General features: G+C 50.7%; 1 protein-coding gene across 1 annotated transcript in view; it reads right to left on the bottom strand.

Moving 5' to 3' along the window:
* Positions 1-15,133, bottom strand: part of Arhgef17 (Rho guanine nucleotide exchange factor 17) — a gene marked incomplete at its 5' end in the record, with an annotated part of 57,389 nt that overhangs the window by 10,318 nt on the left and 31,938 nt on the right. The window contains 8 exons of the mRNA XM_010603342.2: positions 1,673-1,758; positions 1,866-1,975; positions 2,227-2,277; positions 2,498-2,674; positions 2,862-2,954; positions 3,171-3,287; positions 6,048-6,230; positions 10,878-10,955. Of these exons, the coding sequence (XP_010601644.1) occupies positions 1,673-1,758; positions 1,866-1,975; positions 2,227-2,277; positions 2,498-2,674; positions 2,862-2,954; positions 3,171-3,287; positions 6,048-6,230; positions 10,878-10,955 (895 nt within the window). The remainder of the gene's footprint in view (positions 1-1,672; positions 1,759-1,865; positions 1,976-2,226; positions 2,278-2,497; positions 2,675-2,861; positions 2,955-3,170; positions 3,288-6,047; positions 6,231-10,877; positions 10,956-15,133) is intronic.

Below are 15,133 nucleotides of genomic sequence, written 5' to 3'. Positions count from 1 at the left end.
CACAAAATTAACTAAAGGTGGGATCACATTGGAGAAATGCTGTGCTCTTGTGTCTACAGAAAGAATGGGTGCCACAAAAAAAAAAAAAAAAAGCTGGGCGTGGTGGCGCATGCCTCTAATCCCAGCACTTGGGAGGTTGAGGCAGGAGGATCGCTGTGAGTTCGAGACCAGCCTGGGCTTTATAGTGAGTTCCAGGTCAGTCTCAGTCTCAACTACAAAAAAAAAAAAAAAAAGCTGGGCGTGGTGGCGCATGCCTCTAATCCCAGCACTTGGGAGGTTGAGGCAGGAGGATCGCTGTGAGTTCGAGACCAGCCTGGGCTTTATAGTGAGTTCCAGGTCAGTCTCAGTCTCAACTACAAAAAAAAAAAAAAAAAGCTGGGCGTGGTGGCGCATGCCTCTAATCCCAGCACTTGGGAGGTTGAGGCAGGAGGATCGCTGTGAGTTCGAGACCAGCCTGGGCTTTATAGTGAGTTCCAGGTCAGTCTCAGTCTCAACTACAAAAAAAAAAAAAAAAAAAAAAAAAAAAAAAGAGAAAGAATGGGTGCTGATAGAAGAAGTACAGACCAGACAAGTCAAGGATTGGAATATCTCTGCCATGGTTTTAAATTTGCGTCTCTTCAAAATTCGTATGCTGAAGTCTAATCCCTGGTGTGTTGGTATGAGGTTGGGCCTTAGGGAGGTGAACGGTCATAAGGATGGTGCCCTCATGAATGAGATTAGTGCCCTTTTAAAGAGAACTTATTTGCCCTTTTTGCCAAGTTAGGGCACATATGAAGAACAGCCCCTTCACCAGACTGGCATCTTGATCTTGGATGTCCCAGCCTCTGGCATTGTGAACAATAATTTCCTGCTCATTTTAAATTACATAGTCTATGGTATTTTTGTTATAGTAGCCCACATAGACTATAACAATCTCCCACTCCTTTTGAGAGAAACGATCTTACCTGACTTCACTCACTTTCTGAGCAGCTATGTTTTCTTCCACATAACTGCCTTACTCCTGGCCACAGCTGATTGCACCAAGAGTGGGCACCTGACCTGAAAGTAGCCTCTTGTCCAGTGACAAGAGACAAGGCGAACCAATAATCATCACTTGCAGCCCGAATTCCTATATAGGGCCTTGTGGAGACAGTCTGGTTCACCTGGGGGCAGCTTTCAGGTGGGCTTGGAGACAGTCTGAGACTTATCACTGGGCTACCAGGAAGCAGAGAAAACTATGAACAGTAAGACTCATATGGGTCTGACTCAGCAAAGGAGGAAACAAGAGATAGCAGGAGGAACACCTCCTTGAGGGCGCCTCAGCTCCTGACAAACTCAGCCTCATATGACCTGGGTCCCTCCAGTCAGCCCTTCACTTGTACTCTGTTCCCTGGGTACAAAACCACTGAGCCAGAATGGTGCAAAATCATCTAATATGAGGTGCTCAAATGAGCTTGTACAGAGGAATCAATGGCTGATTACAGTATGCTCTCTTTCCACCCCTGCCCAGCCCACCTGCCATCCCACGTCCCACCCAGTGAGAAGGTAACCTGCACGACACACTATTCTGGCTATGGGTATGAACCAAGTCCCTCACACCAGCCCTTCAAACCAGATGGAAAAGTGAGGCCCAAAAGCAGATGGACAGACAGCTTGACTGTCCAGAACCTCAGCAAGTCCTGGCGAGCCCTACCTTTGATGATGTCTGCATCCTCTAATGGCAGCTTCCATAGCATCTTGTACTTGCTGGCTGTGTCGATGACACTGGCAGCTGTGTACCTGTGGGGAGCCAGTGGGGTGCTTTGTCCAGAGTAGATGAAAACAGGGCCCAGAATAGGACAACTGCTCCTTTTGCCCATATCCCCAGGCCTGCCTTGACTACTCACAGGCTCATGGAGCTGCGCCTCAGGGAGCCTGACTTCCGCTTCAGGGTGGTACAGATGATGAGGTCCGTGAACAGGAAGAGGGACCGATCCTTTTTGCCACCGATGGCCTTCTGTGGGGCCCGAGGAGGGACTCAGACTGGGTGCAGAGTCCAGAAGCCCATACCCACTTGCCACAAGGGGATAGCAAGGCCCAGGGTAGGGGAGAGGACTTGCCCTGGCTGTCCAGAGTGTTGGAACAGAGTTTGGCCTCAACCAGGCTCCTGCTGGAGTGGAAGAGCAGGAAGACCCAGAGTGGTAGGTGCAAAAAGAAGGAACTAAGAGGGAGGTAGGGACAGGTGGGCAGAAAACAGATACTTCTTACCACTTCAGTGACCATCTCCTGCCTCAGGAACCGCCGCAGGGGGGCCTGGAGCTGTGGGGCAGAAAGGACTCAGTGTCTTAAGGTGGTTCCTAATACTTGTCCATTCCACGAACCCCAGTGACCCCTCAGCCCCACTGCAGGGTCCAGACCCATGGACCCGCCCAGTACTGCGCCGTCAGGCCAAGGACACATGGGCAGGAGGACACAGACACAATTCCAAGTGACAGATGCAGACACAGAAACTGGGAGGACAGTGGGAGGGGCCACACACATCTTCCATGCCCTCGATGTGAGCTTCGATCTCCTGCAGCACTCGGGCATGCCTCTCTGCCTCCTCGGCACTCCGCACGCCCTTGTTGATTCGTTCAGCCACCTGCTTGATGTTCCGCTGTGCATCCAGCAGCAAAGGATGGTCTGGATGGTCTTCAGGGGTGTGCTTCAGGAGGTCCTGAGGTGGGAACAGTGGCCAGACCTGTGTGCTTAACTGTCCCTGGAGCCCAACTGATTGCTGCAGGGTAGACACTAGGGAGGACTTCCTCTCCTACCTGACCCCTGGAGATCCTGATGCCGAGCTCATCCAGGAGGGGGCCTCAGGGTCTCCTATATCCCCCCATGTCTCTAGAGCCTACACCCACCTTCACCAGGAGCTCATATCGTGGAATCCGCTGCACAGGCTTGATCATGAGGTCCGAAAGAGCCTGTTTCTCCTTGTTTTCCCGCATGCTTTGCTGAAACCCAAAGCAGGATGAATTGGACCCATGTGGGAAATGACATGTCAAAGAGGGTATATCCAGAGACAGGTTCCTGTCAAGCCCCTCCAGCTCACCCCAAGGGCACAGGCTGACCCAAGGCTAGGGCCACGGCGCTCTGTCTGGGAGCTCCTGGGGCTCTCAAAGCTGGCCCGGAGTGAGGGTTGCCTCTACCCCATGGCCTAGCCCACATACCTCCAGGAACTTGAGAAAGGCAGGCCTTGTCTCCTTAGCCACACGCACAGCATCCTTTGCATTGAGGAAGTTATCAATATAAGCAGAATAGATGTTTACCAGGACATCCTTGGAGAACTGTGGGTAAAAAGGCAGGTTGGGGACCCTCAGGGCATCCTTCATCCACCTCACATTGTCCTAGCTTCTGAGTGAACATCTTTTCCTTACAACTAGAAATGATGCAGTCTTACTGGTACCAGGCATGTGCTTCTGTGCCTTGTGCCTCTAAGTATGTATGTGTTTTATGTATGACCCTGTGATTAGATATCCACAATGGTTAATCTACATCGTGAGCTTCACTGGATTGAGAGAAGCCTGGGAGATTAGTATGGCACACCTGGGTTTGTCTGTGAGGGGGTCTCCAGAGACCAATGGTAGATGGGACAGTGAACTGATGAGGGAGACCTCCCCGCCCCCGAGTGTGGGCAGCACCATGCAAGAGGGTGGGGGACCAGGAGGAATAAAGGTGGAAGGAGGAAGCCCTCAGCTCAGCCCTCCCACCACTTTGGTAGCTTCCTGGCTACTATGAGGGAAGCAGCATCCTCAACCATGCCTTTCTGATGTTCCGTCTCCCCGCAGGCCTGCTGACCACAGACTGAAGCTTCTGAAACCATGAGCCAGAATAAACTTTCCTTTTCTCAGATGTTTTGTCAGCGCAACAGCAGCTCTCTCACACAGCATGCGCCCTCGTGTGTGCACACACATGTATATACAGGTATACCTTATCTGTGCAGGTTTGTGCACGAGCATGCATCTGCAGGCCAGGACGTGTCCTCTGAGCTCAGACCTGGTTCTCTCACTCCCAACTGGACCTCTCTGTTCCCAGGCCTCAGACGATACCCAATCCAGCAGGCAGGGCCCTCCTCGCTGTCCTCACAATGAACAGACTCATTCCAGACACTTGGCCTTTGCTCATCTACTTACTTTCACCAGGAATGCAGTTACCAGCCTGAATGCTACCACTCTCGGGGCCAAGCTCCAGGTCTGCCTCTCCCAGGAAGCGCTTGCTCTGACGGGGGCGCTGACTGATGTTCACCCAGCCCCTGGCTTCTCCTGATGCCCCAGGACAAGTTCTCCCTCTCCAAGGATGGAAGTGCTCCTTTCCCAGCCTGCATAGCCAGCTAGGCTCAGGGCACCTGTTGGCTGGCTGATGGGAGGCTAAATGTGATGTTCTTGGTCAGAAGCCCTGGCTGTGAGAGGACACCTAGAGTCCTATCCCAGTTGCATCATGGCCAGGCTAATAGACCTTTAGTGTATCTCTAGCTCTCTGGGGCTCTGAGTCCCTGCCTCTGGACAAGAGAGGGCAGAGCCTTGGTCACATCAGCTTCCAGGTTGGCAAGAAATTATAAGACCTTTTTAGGTTCAAGACCCCATTCCACATCACAGCAAACACATTAAAACACACTCACTTCTCAAAATAGGTAAGATTTTTCTTTTTTACTTGTAAAACTTTTGGAAGGATTTCTATAATTTTGCTTTTGAAATTATGTTGCTTTGAGTAACCGTTTAATATGCATTTGGCTATGATTTATCAGTCATCCTCATGCATTCTTGGGACTCTGGCAAAACAACAAAATGTGACAAAGTTTATCAAATGTAATTAAATTCTTATAAATACATACTAAATTTAACAGGGGAAGAAGATGGCATGTTTGTTTTTTTGAGACAGGGTCTCACTATGTAGTTGAGAGTGACCTGGAACTCACTATGTAACCCAGGCTGGTCTCGAACTCACAGTGATCCTCCTGCCTCAGCCTCCTTAGTGCTGGGATTATAGGCGTGCACCACCACGCCCGGCTGAAGAAGGCATGTTTACCAACACTTAATTGAATTTTCTATTAGTTTTGCTTTTGCAGCTCTTTCTGAGTTCTGAGTCACTACTGCAGGACCTTGAAAAACTCAGGGGGCAGTCTAACCTGTGGTGAGAGGACCATGCAACACAGGAGAGCTGGGGCCTGGAGCCAGCTTCCTTGGAGCAAACTCCTCTGCCACTCATGATTTGTGAATCTGATCAGGTTACTCATCTCTCTCTGCATCAGCCATCAATTTACTTATTTATTTATTCATTTTTTTGAAATAGGGTCTTGCTATGCCTTTCAGGCTGGCCTTGAACTCACAGTGATCCTCCTGTTTCAGCCTTTTGAGTTCTGGGATTACAGGTGTGCACCACCACGCCCAGCTTTTCAGCCATCAATTTTAAAATCAGGGCAACAACTATATCTTTTTCACAGGGGTCTTTTGCTTCCCCCAGTACTAGGGATTGAACCCAGGGCCTTCACACGGACCTGCATCCCCAGCTCTTTTTATTTTGAGAAAAGGTCTAAGTCATTTGGTTGCCCAGGCTGGCCTCCAACTTTCAAACCTTTTGCCTCTCAGCCTCCCAGAGTGCTGGAATAACAGGCATGCACTACCATGCCCAGCTCTCATGGGTAGGTGGAACACATAATGTATTTAAAATAATGCACACTATGTAAGTGCCAGAGAGTGTTAGCTGTGATTATTAAAATCATTGGTGGAGAAAAGAGCTGGTCAGAATGAGGCCAGGGTCTATATCAAATCATGTCCAGGTTCAGGGCAGTAGTTGAGGTTCATGTTAAAACAGGACAGCACCAGTATCCATGTGACACTGGGGTTGGTGTCAGCAGCAGCTGAGGGTCAGGACTAGGGTCAAGTCAGTAACAGCCGCTGGAGTTTGGTCCACGATCTATGCCAATGTCTGGCTGGGACCAGAGTCCATACCAGGGCTGGGCAATACCCAGGGTTCAGGTCAGACTGAGGTCGGAGTCAAGTGTCTTGGGCAAGTAGGGTAAGAAGTCAGACAGTATGTGGGGCACTCACCGACTGGACAAGCAGGGATCCCACCTTCTGCTGGGCATGCCAGGTCTGCACACAGTGCCGCACCTGCTCCAGGAACTGCTCGTGGTGCTCCAGAAGCTCAGGGATCTGGTCAAAGATCTCATCCACCAGTGATGGGTCACACAGCAAGGAGTTCTCTGGCTGCTTCAGTGGCTGCATATAGCCCTGGGGGACCCATAGGGTCAATGTGCCTTCCCATAGAGATGGCGCCCTTGCCCCACCTGCACAATCCCTGGGTGAGTACACAGGGAATCACTGGGGCCTGCTCTTGCCCTCACTTCTGTATCTCCTTCATTACACTAGAGGCTCCAGAGCCAATGGGAAGCCCTAACCCCCCACCTACCTCTGGCTCAGCCCAGGGCCTGGCATAAGATGGATGTAAAGGGGCTCAGGAAAGGTTTGCTGGATGCATGAACAGAGCTTGGAATGGGGAAAGCAAGAAGGGGGAGTTCCTTGGGAGACCTCTCCAAACTAACCCAGCAAATATTTGTTGAGCACTTGCTATTGTTCCTGGTACTGTTGTAGGAACTGAGAGGCATCAAGTGAACAAAAAGACAAATTCCCTGCCCTGACAGAGCCAGCATTTTATTTATCTTAAAGAAAAAATCTTGTTGTTAATTAAATTAGGATTTGCCACTAATTAGAAGATGAACTGGGGCTTCAGAGATGTTGAAATGTGATGACCATGTGTTATTAGAATCAATTGTGTGTGAAATTTCAGGGTAAGAGGTGACACCGTTGAGAAGATGTCAGAGGCTGGGGGCATGAAAGACCCCTAGGAAGTTACTGGATGTTTGCAGTGACATTATCTAAACACTGTTTGAACAAGTTTCAGATCTACTGATCAGTCAGTGACTAAAATTTCTGTTTTCCACCACAAATTTGCAGTCAACGGTGTACCTGAGCACAAATTGCCCAGCTTGGTGGCTGAGACTCGTATGGAGAGGTTGCCCTCTACTGGCCCACACTGTAACTACAGGCCAAAGAAAAGATGTTTGTTATTTGAAAAAGCATATGGGATGTTGCAATAACATTTATACTAAATATTATTTTAAAAATCTGACTTGTTTTGTAAAACAAACTCGAGAAAATCAAGCTCCACAGAATCTTCTTGCCTGACTGGGGATTTTAAAAAGGCCCAGGGGGACGGTGAAGAGACGGGCTTGCCGCCTCCTCTTGGGACTCTCAGGCCTATGTGAGCCTGCACCATGACTGGGGCAGGGTCTGGGGCCTCCAAGGAGAAGCTAATGCCACTCACCACCGGGTGCCACACCCCACAGAGAGGCGGGCATACAGTGGGAGGAAAGAGTAAACAGAGACAGAGAAGCCCATAGAGATCCTGCTCAGCTAACACAATGTTTAATCAATAAATGCCTGCTGAGCAGCTACTGCATGTGAGGCCACAGCCCTGGGGCTCAGACCCCTGCACCTGTGGGGCTGCGTCTGAATACAGTGGGTAGAAGACAAGCACACCCAGCAAGTGAGTGATTACACACAGGATGCCAGGAATGAATAGAGTAGAAGTGTCAGGGTACCACAAGGGGGCTGGTCAGAGTGCTCAGGGGAAAGGAGTTTCTTAGCTGGGAGTACTGAGGTTGAATCTCAGTTTTTCACTTCTTCATTTTAAACTCTTAAGTACATGTATCTTAAGTACACGTATCAATTTCACACAAGGAATGTAAATGTTATGCACTACATACATGTACTAATAAACTAAACACACACACACAAACACACACATACACACACACACACACACACGCACACACACAAACTCTCCTAGGCTGCAAATACAATGCTAATCAGTTTTATTGGCTGTGATAACTGGAAATCAGCACCAGGGCTATGGAGTCCAAACTCCATTTGAATACCACTATGCTTCAGGCAGTGTAGACTGGCAGGGTTTCCGCCAAGGCTATCACATTTCCTAACTGTGACCTTTGACAAGCTTTTCCCTTCACTGTGTTTCAGGTTCATCATCTGTAAGATGGGGATTAGAGTCAGGGTATATGAATGATCTCATGTAAAACACTCAGGACAGTCCTGGCATAGATTAGGACTCAGCAAGTGTCAACTACCACCACTTACTAGACAATGACCCTGTCCCAAGACTGAACCTCTGAGCTTTCATATCCTCATCTAAAGGAGGGAATCATAATCTATCTCACAAGGTTAATACAAAATTTATTACAACTGTACATATGTACACACAAATGCACGCAGAATTCCTGGAAGTATGCAGAATCAATCACATATCTCTCTGTAATCTGGAGAGCTGGCAGATAAGGCACAGGCTGGTCAAGGAAGAGGCACCAGGTCACACCACTGATCCACAGTGCATACAAGTTTGAATGCTGGAACCATGCTCCCCACTCCTGCCATGCCAGAGGCCCAGGTTCAGGTGTCACCTTCCTGCTGGGTTTGGCTGCCTCCATCTACAGCTGTTGCACATCTTCCAAACATGCCTCCCTGCTCTGGGCCTGAGATTCCAAGGTGGGAAAACATGCCAGGCCCTGCCTGCTCTCAGTTCTCCCCACTGCTCTTGCCTCTGCCCTGCTGGCATGAGTGGCAACACCACCTTTTAATCTTTGCACCAGGAAACAGGTAGGATTAGCTACATTTTACAGGCAAAACCAAAGCTCAGTGGATAGGATCACTCAGTGGGAGGCAAGTGACTCAAACTCTGGCCATCTGACTCTACTGCCTCCAACCCTTACCTAGAGGATGGCACAGGACCCTTGCGTGTCTACTCTTCCTGCCCGACATTTGGGTGGGGTCCCCTTCTGTGGCCTCCTTATACTTGCAGGAAAGCCCAGTCCCTGCCCAGCAGCCCTCAGGCTCTGCAAGTCATGCCTTCTTCCCAGCAGCCACACAGGCCACCTCTGGTTGCTCTAGGCTTCCCCAGCCTCCTGGTCTTTGCTGTACCTTCTGCCTAGAACCATGTTTTCCAGGGTCTCTCTCTGCTGAAACCCTACCTACCCTCAGGTCTCTACTAGACACATGACCCCAGAGGAGCCTTTTCTGACAACCCCCCATCCACAGCAAGACAGGCACCATTCTGTGTTTTATCTCTCCATGAACTTGAAAAAAAAAAGCAACATTATTTCTTTGTAGCAAAATTTATATAAAATTTATATTTAACAATTTCTAAGTGCATCCATCAGTATGTTCACACTGTTGTGTAATCATAGCTACCATCGAGCTCCAGAACTATTCATCTACCCAAACTGGAACTCCACGTTCATTTAAACTCTACTCCCTCCTTGCTCCTCCCCAGGACCTGGCAGCATCATTTTATCTTCTGTCTCTAAGTTTCACTACTCCAGGTAGCTTGTATAAGTGGAATCTTACAGCACTTGTCCTTTTATGACTGGCTTATTTCACTCAGCATCACGTTCTCAGGGTTCTCAGGGCTCATCAGTGCTGTAGTGCACGTCAGAATTTCCCTCCTTTTCTGGCTGAGAAATATCCATTGCACGTATGTATTCTCATGAACTTCTGTGTCGTCATTTGTCAGTACGTGTGATCTATCTAGCTGGTGACTGCTGGCCATAGACTATGAATTTCAGGAACCAGGCCCTATCATTCATGCTCACTGCCAAACTAGATGTATGTCCCACCCAGACACTGTTCACTACCCAGAAGGGACTCACACATTTCTGCGATGAATGGATGAAAGACATACTACCGTTGTTTCCAGGGCTCCACCTTTACCCTTGCCCGGGCAGCTGAGCAAATTCATCCTCCACTGTATTGCAGGCCCCACTTTAGCACATGTATCCAGGCTCTTGACTGCTCGAAAAACCCACATGTCTGAACCTCAACTCACCCTCTTGCCCAGATACGCTTTTCCCTTGAGTCCCACCTTTCCCAGGCCAAGAGCCCAGATACAACCTTGGGCTTCCCCACAATGCCCCCCAAGTCCCACCAGTTACCATATCTGGCCTGGTCATCTCACCTCCTAAATGTTTGGCCCCAGCTCCCTCTGCTGCTTCTGCCCTCGTCTGATCTCAGTGGCCCTAGCTCCTCTTCTGCCACTCACCTTCCCAAAAGACAGACAGGTTTCATAAGGCACGGAGCCTGCCCTGCTCAAAAACCTTTTCTGACTCTCCAGGGCCCTGGTGAATCCAACCCTCCTCCTGGTGTTCAGGCCCCCACAGTGTGGTCCCTTCTGGTTCCCACAGTGTCACCCTGGAACCAACCCCTTATGCTCCATGCCGGTCACATGGACCTGTGAATGCACCAGACCCTCGCCTATGCCACTCTGAACCTGATATTCCTGCTGCTGAGAGGGCAGGTCTTGGCAGAAGCCAGCACCTCCTCCCAGGAGCCTTTGCTGACCCTGTGCTTCTGCAGTGCCTCACAATTCAGGAATGTCCCCACCAGGACTGAGAGCTCCCAAGGCAGGGGCTCATCACTTACTCATCACTCTGCTTCTTGCATCTGGAGCAGGGCCTGCCACTGCAGGTGCCCAGTACTCTATTCCCCTCAAGGAACATTTTCCTGGTCAATGAATAGAACAGAGCAGGGGCAGACCTGAAGCTTGGGTCCAGGGCTTCTGGTGGGATGGAAAAGGACCATAAGGTGGGGACTTCCTCCCTGAGGTGGCCTGGCCTGGTCCCTCTCTAGTCTCTCCTACCTTGGAGGGAGCTTTCTCCTCCTCTGGGATCATCATGTCGGGAGTTCTCCATGGAGGAGCAGTGTGTCCCAGGATCACAGTTCCCTGGACCAAGACATGGGTTTGCTCGCCCCAGTCTGACTATCCCCTAGGCTCAGAGTGGCTGCCCTCGGGTGCCTGCACGGGGGTCTCACCTGCATCAGGGTGCGCAGTGACTCCACATACGACTGCTCCGTGTCCAGGAGGGTCATGGTCACGTGCTTCCGCATGTCCTGTGGAGACAGGAGCAGAGGGTGAGCAGCGCCTTGTCTCCTTGGACCCTGTTACCTGCAGCACATGCAGGCTCACCTGTAGGCCCAGAGAACCCATTCATACCCTCTCCTTGGCTTTCAAGGCCTGCCCTCCCCCAGGGCTCCTGCTATTCTCCTAAAGCATCCTGGATGCCACTCTGCCAGGCCTTGACTCAGGTGCTCCCCCTGCATGACCCCCCAGTATTCAAACATACCCCTCTCCAGAGTTAGGTTCCACTCTTACACCCCACCTCCATCCCTGCTGCAGGTGCGGGCAGACCTGAGACCTCTGGCTTCTCTTCTTGGCTCCCCTAATGGGCTCTTGTAAAGGATTTTTATAAAAATCAGTAAACTCTCACATTTGCAAAGGAAGATGCCTCCAGGCCACCACTCATTGCAGCTGCCAACTCTACCACGTCTGAAAAACCCCAACTTCTGGGTCAGTGTCATGAGGACATGCCAGACCTGGCTGAGCTTCACACCATCCTGCAGAGTAGGCACGGTGACCCCTGCCACGGATGAAGACACTGTGGCCCAGAGAGGTGAAGGCAGTGCTGGAGGTCACATAGCTGGGCAGTGCCAAGCTTTGGCCACTGTCAGACAAGGCTGGGTCCCAATTCTCTTTTAAAAGATTGCTGAGCCCTCCAACATGTCAGGCACTATCCCAGGCATTTTACAAAGGGTGATCAAAATATAATATGGTGAATTTTTTAAAATTTAAATTTTAAAAAATTATTACAATAAGACATTGCTATTAATCTCCTTCAAAACACTCCCCCTTTGAACACATTTATTCCATCATTTCACCAGTTTCTGAAGCAGTGCTAGAAGTCTTCTTTCCTGAGTGTCTTTACAGGGTGTGATAAAAAATAAGGAGTATGCTGCTTCTGAGTGCCATACAATGCAAAGGAAGGTTCATAAAACATGACGGTGTGTTCTCATCCACCTTATTCACTGGATCTGGCACTATGAGACTTCTAGATCTTCCCCAAAGTCAAAATGACCATAAAATGTAGCTGTTTTAATCAATTTAGGACATTAAGTTAACACTAACTGTACAACTAAAGACAAGAAAGAGGACTTCCAGAACTGCTTCAGAAAAGTGGCAAGAACTATGGAATAAATGTGCTCAGAGTGAAGGAGAGCATTTTGAGGGAAATTCATGGTAACGTGTCTTTTACTGTAATGCATTTTTAAATTGAGTTTATTGGTACATTTAGGTATACAGTACAGTTACAACATTCATTATTGGGATCTTGTACCTTTACATGACAGGTCTTGGTTCTCATTTTTTCAGCTTTTCCCTGCCCTCCCTTCACCCCCTCCTCCCCTCCCATTTACAAAGATTTTATTTCCATTTTCTCATTATTTTTTTCTTTTCCCTTATTACCTTTCTCCTACCCTTCCCACTTTTCCTAAACCTTTAGCTCTTTTCTTCCTATAATGTATTTTTTACTGTAATACATTTTTAAAAAATTAAACATTGATCATATTTTTTTATCATACTTCATATGTTATCTAACCTTCCTGATCACCTTGGGAAGCAGATGACATTCTCCTCATTTTAAGAACTGAGAAGAGGAGATGCAGTCACTGATACCTCCATCCTGAGGATCTGAACTGTAGAGTCCCCAGGAGGTCACTCAGCTCCCCGCACCCACATGTCATAGGAGACAGGGTGCCACCTCTGCCAGGGGAGCCCTGTGTTGTGAGAAGGCTTTGCTGGAAGCCAGCTGAGAATGTGGTCTTGGTGTTCAGCCCTACTGCACACCTTTCTACCTGTGCTAAACTCATCTCAGGTCCTCCTCTCTCTGATCCAGGGGCTTAGGGGTCAGGCCTGTCCCCCAGTGTCCTAAAATGAGGCACACTCAGAAAGTGGGCTGCCTGCCAGGAATTTGGTGGTTGTAAGGTAAGTGACACCTTCCGAGGGAAGGGAGCAGGCTGCCTTGCCTACCCCTGCCAGCCCTGAGCTCTGATGTCTTCACCAGGGCCTGCCTCACAGTGCCCAACAGCTATCTCTCCTCCATGGTCCTGAGGCCTTAAAAAACCAGGGCAGCTTCCAGTAGGAGTTGGTATGCGCTAGGCACACAGCATGGGTGGCTGCCAAGGAAAGGCCAGGTGCCCACCTCTGCTCCCCATCCCCGGGACACCTCTACATCTCCCAGATGTGGCCTCATTTTAGCCACAGACGAAAACTCCATGACACAGGTGCTGTCATCACCACTGCACAGATGAGTCAAGTCAGAGAGATGACATGACTAGCTCAAGGTCACGGTCAGTGACTGGCAGAGCCAGGACCACCGTTTCCTCAGTCACCTCATGCTGATTCTTAGGGTCCCAGCCCCCAAGTTTTTACCTAGCCTGGGGGTCAGACAAAAGATCCCAGCTCTGCCCTCCCTGGCTGTGTGACCTTTGTGGTCACCTAACCAGTCTGTTTCCACACTGTCCTCCGCGAAATGGAATTATTATTAATCATAATTCCATTTCCTTATTCCCAGGACTGCAAAAGCACAGCAGTGGGGAGCAGGGCAGTATCAACACATAGTGGCCCTCATTGTCCACTTTCATCCCACCTTGGTGAGACCACACAGAGTACTTCCTGACAGCAGGATGGCCAGGCTGGAGCTGGGCCCCTCAGCTACTCCCTGCCTACACCTTTCTCCTGGCCAGGCCCAGCCCAGGGCACAATGAGGGTCATGGTCAGGGAGGTTTCCTGAGAGACAGGGCTGGCCCTGGGACTGATGGCCACGGGGAGGGGGCTGGAGTAGCACAGGGAGGCTGATGCTGCAACGCCTGCCTTTCCCAGCCTCCTCCCTGCTGCAAAGCACACTGGGCTGTCACTCAGCTGTCATGTAAAGGCACAGAAAGCAAGGCCATCTCCCTGTCACTGCAGGGAGCCCCCTTCTGCACGTGCCCAGACACGGGAATAGCGCACGGGGCAGGAAGAGACTGCAGGAGCAGAAGGACAACGCAGATGTCAACCAGATCAGCAGGCCCACCTGTTCTGGGTGGGACAGCCCTGTAGGCCCAGCCTCCCTCCAGAATTCCTCATCCCTCAAAGGCCCCATCCCTTAGGTCAATAAATGAGGACCTGAAGTGGGAACAAGAGACTGAGGACAGGAGGGATACAGCAGGAAGATGGGGCGCATGTGTGGGGGGGGCTTTTTTCCAGGCCCATCCCAATCCAAAGACAGACTCTGATGTGCACAGTAAAGGCAGACACACATACACAGATAAGAGGCCATAGGCAAGATACCAGGCACTGAGACAAAAAACAGACCAGTCACCCTGCCGAGTACCAGGTGCTCCAGCCCAGAGACAACATGGCACAGCACCTGGAGAGGACAGTGATACAGCCATCACTGGGCTGTAAGAGTGGAACAATCAGAGTTCAGGCCCAAGGAAACACACAAAGGCAAGCAACAGCAGAGTGGTTTCCCCCTCCTCCGCTGGGCGCCTACTGAGTGTGGAACGGGGACACCACAGTTCCCACCCAGAATGCACCATCTCTAAAGCCCAGCAGACCCAGCAGGAGGAGGGGACGGCAAGGGCCTGGCAAAGGTGGCTACTCTCCAGCGTGGGCGCGCGTGCGCGCACACACACACACACACACACACACACCAGGAACAACCGCAAGCCTCTGAGAGACACTACAAACTATCCTGCTGTCCAGCCTGGGGCCCAGCAGATACCTGGCAACAAATCTGCTTCTATCCTGAACCACTCCATAAGCTGAGCGCCACCGGGCCTTGCCGTTAGCACCTTACCAACCACACCACTCCCTGCCAAGGCTCCTCACCTTCAACCTTCCTGATCGCATAGTGGGTCACAGTGCCACAAGCCCACTGGCCATGGAGCTGGGGCCCTGATCCTAGTTCTCAGCTCTGTGAACCATCATCTGCCCATGCCTGCCTCCCCAGCTCGTGGGCTGGCTAAGTCCTACGCCAGCTCCCAGGTTCTGGTTGCCCTCCCCCTCCCCGTACCTGAGTCTCCTCAAGCTCCTCAGAGTCAGCACCGCTGCCCTCGCCAGGCTCCCCGGAGGCCGCAGCGGCAGGGCCCAGCTCGCGCATGTCTTCCAGCGCGATGGTGAACTGGGCCAGGGTCTTCACCATCTGCAGCATACGGCCGGCCCGCCGCCGGGGCGGGATCGGCTAGGTGGC

The sequence above is a fragment of the Fukomys damarensis genome, unplaced genomic scaffold, assembly GCF_012274545.1.
Source record: "Fukomys damarensis isolate Sample0158 unplaced genomic scaffold, DMR_v1.0_HiC HiC_scaffold_16, whole genome shotgun sequence".
Taxonomy (NCBI): Eukaryota; Metazoa; Chordata; class Mammalia; order Rodentia; family Bathyergidae; genus Fukomys; species Fukomys damarensis.
Note: the sequence above shows the minus strand (reverse complement) of the source record. Positions and strands in the feature narration are given on the sequence as shown.